We start from the raw sequence: 10,732 nt of genomic DNA on the forward strand, positions 1-10,732 counted from the left end.
GTGGAGGAAGAACGCATCCACGACGTAACTAAAGAAATGAATCGATGAAGCATGTTGGCGCCGTTTAGAGGAGGATAAGTGGCCACTCCCTGAGCGTTCATGATGACGCCGAACACAGGGAAATCCAAGCGCAGCTGCAGAAGGCGAATCGACAGGCGGAAGAGGAACTGAACAAGCATAGGGGACGAATGGCTAAAGCCATGAACAAAGGACGAAGGCAGTCAGTTGAGAGAGACAGAAGTCGAGAGACGAAGAAGTGGAACAGTGAACCCTGAGAGGAGGACTAAACACAGAGAACAGTAAAGCAAAGCAGAAGAGACAGAGAACCGAGCTAACCAACGGCAGCGTCAAGCACTAGAGAGCTTGAAGATTCAAGCCATCCCATAGAGGAATCTGTCCAGACTGAGCATCACATTTGGCTCTTTCCACTATAGACTAGAAGGTCACAGAGCTGGTAGGAAGAAGAAGAGTCTGTGTACTCCAGTGGCTTGGGGAATCCAAGAACCACCTTGCCAAGAAAACCTGCTTAAGGAGAACTCACATTGAGTCCCTGTATTGTAATTTCTCTGCTTAAAGACACAATAAAACAAGGCCACCACTGAAAGCTGGACCGGAGACGTAGCCCTGGAGAATAGGGTGAACTCCTTATTAAAATTGCTTGTGTCTTTATGTTTGCTTACTGCATTTCTCTGCTGTCTTTCCATTTTATTGTCTATGTGTTGGTAATCTGATTGATCCATTGCTTCAATAACACAGAACACACACCAGCACATGAGTCTATAATACCTTTGTTTAATAAATCTTTAACTGATGTCACTCATAGGGTGAATATCAGATCAAAAGATGTCCCATTCTTGAAATATAATGTATTGACAAAGAGAAACAGTAGGAGGCCGAGCATTATGGCCATAATGCTTACAAATTTACCCAACTGAAACAAAACAAAAACTCAAAACCATAACTATTCCTTTTATCAGTCCATGGTGAGTCATCTAAGACTGAATAGGCAAAAGGGCAATGTTTGCCTCAAATTAATTGTAACCTCATAAGAGTAGAACCGTCGGACAGGGAATACCTCCATTAAGGAGGATAATAACCGAATCCTGACCAATTTCGCACACAAGAAAACATGTAATTAGAATACTCAGAAAAATTGGAGCCGAAGCAGAGCCTCGCCCAAGCCTTTGACATAAACAACTGAAACTAGAAAAAGAACAAACAGTGTAATCCAATGCGTAAAGCTAAAGAAATGTACTAATTAAGATTCCAGTTTCGAGATTCAAATACAAAAGCACAAGCTCAGAATGATATTGAACCCTTATAAGCAAATCCAGCATGAAAGCTAGGAAACAAAACCCTCATTAACTGTACAAGGGGAAATTCAACAAAAAAAATCTGAACTTTGATTAATAACTGTATGTGCAGAATTTGTAGTACAAAAACTTAGAGTTTAGGGTTGATACCCGCTTCAGAGCAGCTTCAAATAAACTAACAAGTTAAACTTTACATAAACCCGAGGAGAACCCTCGTCGAAATGATACTATTAACTAAGTTAACATATAGAATCATTGACAGAGGCTAGCCTCAGAAAGACTAGACAGATTCTGTAATATCCAAAAGAACCAACAAAGTTACCACCGCATCAAAACAAATGGAACACTCTAGACATTAACTCTAAAGTGGGCACTCAAAAAGAGACCAGGTCCCGCTAGAACCCATAATCGTGAAAGAGGATTTGCACATACCCGAAGCAACGGACTATGAGCCAATTCTACCATAGGAACAGAGCCATGAAGCTGCTCCTTAGCTGCAGAGGAATAGCACTGGAAGGCCTGCGAAGGTTTTCATGGAATGAGCCAGATAACAAAAGGCCAAACCAAACACAGAAGCGTCAAATTGAAACAATGGAACCTTACCCAAAGCTTAACTGGGGATAGTAGACAAGGACTCTACCATCGGATGAGCTCAAGCACGCGTGGCCATCAATGGAGCGAGGATGCCGAGAAAGGGTGGACAACTGGGGAGCTGACAAAAGGAGTTCCAAGATCTACTCCCGCCAATGCTCGGGAGTACAGGAGGGTTGTATCAGTTTTAATGTAAATCTCATTTATCATCAATGAAAAACATACAGTGTACGTAACCATTAATTTTCTGTATTCAAGCTCTTGTAATCCATAATGAATTAAGCAAAGTCTTTCGGTAGAAATCACATAAGAGAAATTTTTGGCTGACGCGTTTTGAACCAATAAGTGTGGTTCATCATCAAGACCAGATGAAAAGGGAAACCATTAAATTGTTGAGTATTATGATGAGTAATGTAATGAATGTAATAAAATAATAAATAATTACACACATATCGGAGCAATCTTTTATGGTATTGTGACTATAATTCAATGTTGTAGAACTTATTATAGTTTTAATGCTATAGGTATTCTATTTACTCTTTTTTTTTTTGCGAGACATGATAGTCTATATCAGTCTATATCCTTTTCATTTTTTAGACCAAATGAAAAAGCAGACCATTAAATCTCTGAGTATTATTATGAGTAATGTAAAGAATGTAATAAAATACTAAATAATTACACGCATATCGGAGCAATCTTTTATGGTATTGGGACTATAATTCAATGATGTAAGAATTATTATACTTTTAATGCTGCAGGAATTCTATTTTTTATTTTATTTAAGTGGAGACATGATAGTCTATATCCCTCTTTCAATTTTTTTAAAATAGTTTTATCAAATTATCTCATTTAGTGTTTTATGTATACATATTATACTTATTTCTCCGCATAATTTCATTTGGTCATTTCTTTTGTTAATTTCAGTTATATTCATGTGTACCTATTCTTCCTATTTAAAATATTTTATTTAAATTTTAAATTATCTTATTTATTATTAAATTATTTTATTTTATTTTTAAATATTTTATTATCATTTGTCTTTTATTTAAACCTTATAATCTTTTGATCCCTTTGTTTTTTTAATTTTTTTCGACTTCATTATCTCCTCTCCTAATTCATTAATTCTGGATTCTATTTTCCAGTGTCCCACTTATTACGCCTCCCTCTTTAATTTCATGTCATCTACTCGAGGAACGTTTTGTCTTGCCTAAGGTTTGGTGTTATTTTTTGTTCCGTGTTTGATGTGACAGGAATATTGAAAAGGTGTATACTTGTTCCTGGCATGCACCATATCATAATGGCAATATAATTTGTATATCTTTTTACCGGTCAGGTCCATGGTATCAAAATTCAATTACCTTTCAGTGGCTCAAGTTTTATAACAATAAGATTTTGAATTTTTATCATAAAAACAATATAATATATAGATTTTTCCAAACCTCAAACGATGTACTTCCGATGTTATTAGCACATCCCAATTAAGACCATTAAGACATAACGTCCTCAATACTTTCTTAGTTAATTGATAATATGGAAATAGAGTTAATTGATAACGTCCTCAATACTTTCTTAGTTAATTTGAATTTAATTAATTTTATTATTATATTTACAAGGTAAAATATTTTCTATAATTTAATTTAACTATTTATAATTAATAAATGGATAATAGGATTTAATATTTATAAAATATTAATAAAATATTATTAGTAATCTAGTTATATATAAATTAAATGACCATACATATTAATAGATAAATTCATAATAAGTATCAAAACACTTACTTGAATATATATTTCATATTGCAAAGGTTTAAAAAATTGAAAAATAGCTAAATTATAACTTTATTCTTATTTTTTTTATTATAAAAATAATTAACAAATAATTTGAACATATATACATTTATAAAAAAATGTGTAAGTAGATTTGTAACCATGAAGATTCATCATCACAATTCTTAACCAATCTCATAGCTTATTGATATTACATGCCCCAAAAACTATAATTCCTTTCAATTGATGCTTGTTAATACAATTTTTTTTAAGTAATCAATTTAATTAAAAATATATATATTTTTTAGATGTATATCAACCCTCTACGATTACTACTAAAATATTCTAAAAGATTTTTGAAATTAAATCTTACTATCTACTTAACAATTATCTATAATTAAATTAACATTCTAAAAAAACATATCGACTAGTAATTATTACTTTTCAATGTGATTAAAACAAAAATATTATAAAATTTACTTAAAAATTTATATCAACCCCTCTCTCTCTATATATATATTATAATTTATTTATTTATTTATTATTTTAATAATGTGAAATGTGTTTGGATATTTATAAACATTTAATCATTATCTTAATATTTACTCATCATCTTATCATATTAATTATATTCGATTCCAGATATAGTAATTATGTTATCATATTAATTATATTAAATTATAGTTTTAATAGTTATGTTAGTTTATAGTTGTGAAATGTCAATGTTGTAAAAGGAGTCGTCTAACAAGGCGGAGGAATTGCCTGGACGGCTAAAAGTGGCCGGAATCTAGGCAAAAAAAATTTCAAAAAATCTTGTAGAGGGAGTGCTTGAAACGTGTTTTTGATGATGGAAATGGATTCAGCACCATCAAAAATGTCTAGGACACCTAAAATTTCGAAGTTTAACAACTATAACTTGGATTTACAAAAATCCTTACCGGATTTTCTCTAAATATGACTAGAATTTCCATAACTTTTCGGCCAATTCCTCCACCTCGTTAGACTACGCATATTGTAAAATACCCCTTCCTGAAAATCAGATGATAGAGTGGAAGATTACGCCATACCCTGAATTTAAGGGAAATTTTGAATTCTGAAAGTGGAATCCAGTTCATGAGTGTTTGCGTTTGGTGGAAGCCCTTTGTCATACCTCCACACCAATACATATGGTAAAAAAAAAAAAAATGAAATATATATAAACATCACAATTACAACTGCTATATATCAATATTCAATACCATTTATGTCACAAGTACAATTGTGTAATTATGACATGACTCTGCTGATAAAAAACCCGGGTTATCGGTTTTGGTTTATGTGTTATTGTTTAATGCATCATTGATTATCCAAGCTTTGGGATTTCCCTCCACGACATTCGCTGCCAGTCTCGATGCATGACAATTTCTCTAATTATTTTACAAACTTATAACCTTATGGATTTATTGCTTTGGTTTGTTAATTCGATTGCGGTAGTGAATGCTTGCTCCGCCCTGGTACGTGGCGCAGGCAGGGCTGTCCTGCCACAACTGCTTCCTCAGAACCCTCGTCGCATCGACGGTGTAAGGCCTGGTGTGCAATCCTATGGCCAAGATTAGTCCAGAGACTTACACCTTCTTGTGTGCTCAAACTATGTCTCATTTTACTCTTTCTCCCTTAGCTCCTGCTCCAGTTCCTGCTCCCATTCGCGACTTGTTCAATATATCGCTCTAGGATTACATTGCGGATGGGGGTTTCTCAGAAGTTCGATCCATGGATTTCCCTCTAGCAAACATGTCCCAGGTGAGTCTGGTAACAGTTGAATCACTGTATTGATTATTATTTTTTTTACAGTTGGTTGGGTTATTTCTGGTTGTGGCAGCTCTGATCTAACCATGATTGCGGTGTATTTTTAAACTGTAGGAATCTCGGCTACAGGACCGAGGTCTTTAACTGTTACCAAATGGCGGCCGATACTTTCTAGAACAATGGCAACATTCGAGGGATTTATCGGGTAAGAAGGTCTCCGACCTGGTTCTCATTCATCAAGGGTGATCTGCTTGGGTGTTGAAGCTAGAGCTTCAATTCTCTTTTGAGTATTATTAATTTTCTTCTCTGTTAAGAACTATTTGTTTTCTGGCGATTGCCCATAAGGGTTTAAGAAATGTATGTACGCTCTTCCACTGTATATTCAAAGGTCTTCAGTTTTTCTGATAGCGATCCAGAGACTATGGTTGTGTCGACTTGACTGCCATGTTAACTTTATCTTTTTTTTTAGAAGGGTTTTACCCCTCTGGTTAAAAACTATTGAGCCAAGTTGGCCGACTTCTTGGGGTTTCAAGTCATGTAAAATTTTCCTTTATATGCTAAGTCCTGGTTCCAAATGAAACATGAATATGAGATTTCTAATTCGATTTATGTAAATCTTTGTCGTTCTATAATTGTTCATGAGATTCATATTTTAGTTTTGTACAGTTTAGAATGGTTGGAAATGAAATTGCTACATTGCCATGAATCTGGGTTTTTGCCTATTTTCTCTTTGCTTTTACAGTTACTCAACTTTGTATTAACTCTGTTTTGGAATCTACTTTGTTCTTTTGTAAAACATTAACTGATTCTTGTCATTTGTCATGTTCGGAGAATGATTCTGTCAACGTAGGTAGTATGGGGTTTCATACCCAGGTTGGGGTTTTTAGAGAAACTTCAGCCAGATTTATGGGGTTTATATGTAGGGTTATGGAAACTACTTAATGAACCCTACTATGTCGACCCTGCGCTTCTCGGCTCTCCGAGGTTAGGTCGGGGTCGACTAACTCACGGTTTTGGTTCTTATCTCAATTGAATGTTGGCATTTTCTTTGAAAATCCTAGTCTGAATTCCCTGCTTGTAGTTTTGTTCTAATACATGGTCAATAAAGAAATGTGCCACGATGGTTCTGTTTTTTTTAAGGAAGTCCATTTCTGCTTCTAAAAAGATCTGTGCGATTTGGTTATACAAATAGAATGTTTCAAATTCATGAATAATTTTCAGATGCAAAATGTTCCAGTTTATAGATATTTTCCAGATTGGTTCTACAGTTAGAAAGTTCCAATTCATGAATAATTTTCATATGCAAATCTTTTCTACAACTAGAATGTTTCAGTTTATAGATATTTTCCAGAAGGGGTCATTAATACTGATGGTTACCAGTTAGACTCGACTCTATTTTTTGTTTCCCGATAGTTAATGAGTAAAGTAATAACTTTACTGTGAGCATGCCCAATACCACTTCAGACTTAACGCACCACTAAATAATGTACATACACAATAATACGCACATCTAGTTTTGTTTTGTTTTGTTTTGTTTTTTTGTTTTATGCTTCAGTGTGCTTTTCCAGTAAATTCTACTTACTTGTAATGTCGTAATTATAAAGCACTCCAAAGGTCGGGATCACCTCTGTTTCCCACTGCTAGTCAACCACCCGTCCTTGAGATTTGTCTTTCGAGACCAGAATCTCCCCCCTAGCTTATTCACAGGACCACAGTCCTCTGCAAGTTGCTCGCACTCAGTGCATTGGCTATCTGGTCATCGCCAGACTTAGTCGTCTTTCCCTCTTACTGCCTGTCATTACAGTGCAGTTTTTCCTCCCCCCTACTTCCTTTTCTTTTGGAAGCCTTTCACAGTTGGGGGAGGTAGTTAGGGTTTTTCAGCAACTGTCTTTTCCAACTTCCTTTTCCCAGAAGTTACAAGATCTGCTGACACTTAAGTCATTTCTCATTTTCAATAAATAAAAATATATTATTTAATTCAAACAGGTAATAACACTAAATATTCAGTTTGTTCTTATTGCGGTAAATAAAATATTTACAGCTTCCTAGGGACATTACATCTCCCCCCCTGAAATCAAACATCGTCTCGATATTTTCCGGCCACAAACAGTCTAGATAAGCTTCTCTCATGAGTTGTTCATCCTCCCAGGTGGCTTCATCTAGCCCAAAGTGCTGCCATTGCACTTTAACTTGGGTGATGGCTCGTTTCCGTAGCGTTACTTCTCTCTGATCGAGTATATTCAATGGCTCGACCAAGATTTCTCCTTCCGGCTCGACCTGAAACACACAATATTTTAAGTCAGTTTTTTCCTTAACCGCAAATCTGATTGGTTTACCTAAGATGCTTTCTTATCTGTATGTCCTGCCAACTGATTACGTGCTTAGGGTCATAGACGTATTTTTTAATACATACACATGGAAGACGTTGTGGACCCAAATATGACTTGGCAGAGCGAGCTGGTATGCCACCGGTCCAACTCTCGCTAAGATCTGAAAGGGTCCACAAAACCAGGGTGCCAGCTTGGCGCTCCCACTCCATTGTAATGTGCTCTTTTTAGCTCAAATTCTCACATACACATGATCTCCTACTTGGTATTCCTTAAAATTCCTCTTTCGGTTGGCGAAGTTATTTTGCCTATCTTGGGTTGCCTTTAAATTGGATCGTACCTTCTTGACCATTTCTTCCATTTCTTTAAGCATTTTGGGACCCAACATCAGCCTATCCTCTGGTCCACCCCAGTTTGAGGGTGTGCGGAATTTCCGTCCGTATAGCACTTCAAATGGGCTCATCTGCAGGGACGTATGATAGCCATTGTTGTACGCAAATTCGACCAAGTGCAAATAATATTCCCACTTGGATGGTTGCTGCATTACATATGATCTTAGCATATCTTCTACAACCTGATTCACCCGCTTTGTTTGCCCATCGGTCTGAGGATGATAAGTGGTACTAAAATTCAGTTGAGTTCCCAATTCCCCAAACAGAGTTCTCCAAAAGACCGATGTAAATTTTACGTCATGGTCAGAGATTATTGTTTTTGGTAACTCGTGCAGCCTAAAAATGTTTTGCATAAAGATATGGGCAATCTGCATTGCTCTGTAAGTAGATTGCACTGGTATAAAATGAGTTGATTTGCTTAATTTGTCCACCACCACCATGATGGAATCATTGTTTCTTTTTTACTTGGGTAATCCTGTTATGAAGTCCATAGAGATGGTTTCCCATTTCCACTCCGGAATTGGTAGTGGATGTAATAACCCAGCAGGGTGCTGGTGTTCCGCTTTAACTTGTTGGCATTCTAGGCAACGTGTCAAATATTCTGCTACATATTTTTTCATGCCCGGCCAATAATACTCCTTCCGGAGTGTGGTAATCATTTTCTGATACCCCGAGTGTCCAACATAATGACTTTTATGAAATTCATCCAGAATCAAGCTTTTAATGTTATTTTGTTTGGGCATGTACAACCTTCTTTTATAATTCAACATACCAGCAGCATCCATAGCATATCCTTGCTGATTTTCTTTACTGGTTGGATTCTGAACTTGTTGTCCTATTTGCTGATATTTTGAATCTTGTTCTGTTGCTTTTTTAATCATTTCATCAAAGGTACTCCGCCCCTCACTGCAAGAAATCTCGTAGAGACATTGTACTTTTCGACTTAAAGCGTCCGCTACTCGGTTCTCTTTCCCTTTTAGATGCTTAATCTCAAAGTCAAAACTACTTAGAAAATCTACCCACCGTGCTTGCCTAGCATTTAAGGTAGGTTGACTAAAATAATTAGTCAAGTTGTGATGGTCCGTCATTAATAGAAACCTTTTACCCATCAAGTAGTGGCGCCACATCTTTAAGGCGTGAATAACAACTACCAACTCCAGATTGTAAGCGGAATATTTCTGCTCATGTTCTTTTAATTTCCTAGACTCATAGGTGATTACCTTTCCTTTTTGCATCAGTACCCCTCCTTCTCCTTCCTTACTCGCATCTGTGCACACCACATAGTCCTTACCTGGATCAGCGATGCTTAATATAGGTGTCGTGGTGAGCAGATGCTTGAGTTGTTCAAAACTTTTTTGGCATTTTGCAATCCATTTAAAAGTTTTCCCTTTTTTCTGCAAAGAAGTGATAGGGTAAGCCACTCTCGAAAATCCTTCCACAAACCGCCTGTAGTAACTTGCTAATCCCATGAAGGATCTTATGTCCGCTACGTCCTTTGGCACTGGCCATTCCATTATGGTTCTTATCTTCTCGAGATCCACAACGATTCCATCTTTAGTGATTATATGTCCCAAGTACTGAATTTGTTCCTTAAAGAAGTCGCACTTGCTGTATTTGGCGTATAATTGGTGTTCTCAGAGAGTTTGCAATACCAATCTGAGGTGCTCCTTGTGCTCCTCCATATTCCGGGAATATATCAGTATATCGTCAATAAAAATTAACACAAACTTGTCTAAATACTGATGAAATATGTTGTTCATTAAGCACATAAAGGTCGTAGGGGCATTGGTTAACCCAAAGGGTAACACCACAAACTCATAGTGTCCATATCGAGTTCTAAAAGCAGTTTTGGCTATGTCTTCCTCTTTAATTCTGATTTGGTGGTATCCTGATCGTAAATCAATTTTTGAGAATACCGTTGCCCCTTTTACCTGATCAAAAAGTTCATCAATACGAGGTAAAGGGTACTTATTCTTAACTGTCAATTTATTCAACTGACGATAGTCCATGCACATACGAAGGGTCCCATCCTTCTTTTTAACGAACAACACAGGGGCTCCCCAAGGTCACACATTGGGGTAGATGTAATTTTTGTCCAACAGCTCCTGTAACTGCATTTTCAATTCTGTTAATTCTGGTGTGCTCATTCGATAAGGAGCTCGAGATACCGGGGCTGCCCCTGGCGCTAATTCGATAGTGAAGTCTATGTCTCTCTTGCGTGGAAGTCCCGGTATCTCCTCCAGAAACACGTCTGCAAATTCTCGTATCACTGGGATACTTTCCAATGTAGCAGTCTTGTCTTTTGAGTTGGCATATCCCACTTGGATGGCATAAATCTGACATCTTTTCCTGATACACTTTGCCAACTGAGAGGCGGTTATTGGCTGAATCTGCACTGGCCTCCTGATACCTTGCATCTCCTTCTCTTCTCCGAGCTCATCCCTGTAGCAGATAGTTTTTGTTTTACAGTTTAGGATGGACCAGCGTCTTTCCAACCAGTCCATGCCTATCAACACATCATACGATCCAAGGGGAAGTACATTTAGATCTGCCAT

At 36.7% G+C, this 10,732-nt stretch overlaps 1 protein-coding gene and 1 long non-coding RNA gene across 2 annotated transcripts; both read right to left on the bottom strand.

Annotated features, from left to right (window-relative positions):
- Nucleotides 1-880: 880 nt before the first annotated feature.
- On the bottom strand, nt 881-2,015 carry LOC149162471 (uncharacterized). Its single transcript, XR_016261555.1, has 3 exons — nt 1,917-2,015; nt 1,746-1,832; nt 881-1,103 (listed from the first exon to the last, which is right to left on the bottom strand). It is a non-coding gene; the product is annotated as an uncharacterized LOC149162471 (long non-coding RNA).
- Nucleotides 2,016-10,243: 8,228 nt separating this feature from the next.
- Nucleotides 10,244-10,732, bottom strand: LOC149162472 (uncharacterized). The gene has a single exon (XM_089435188.1). It carries the CDS (start codon nt 10,730-10,732, stop codon nt 10,244-10,246), a length of 489 nt encoding a protein of 162 aa, XP_089291314.1.

The sequence above is a fragment of the Pinus tabuliformis genome, chromosome 5_2, assembly GCF_031772625.1.
Source record: "Pinus tabuliformis cultivar Carrire ecotype Pingquan chromosome 5_2, CPIR1, whole genome shotgun sequence".
NCBI classification, from domain to species: domain Eukaryota; kingdom Viridiplantae; phylum Streptophyta; class Pinopsida; order Pinales; family Pinaceae; genus Pinus; species Pinus tabuliformis.

Coding starts and splice junctions, on each gene's coding strand:
- LOC149162472 (XM_089435188.1), bottom strand. CDS start 10,732: ATGGCAGATCTAAATGTACTTCCCCTTGGATCGTATGATGTGTTGATA.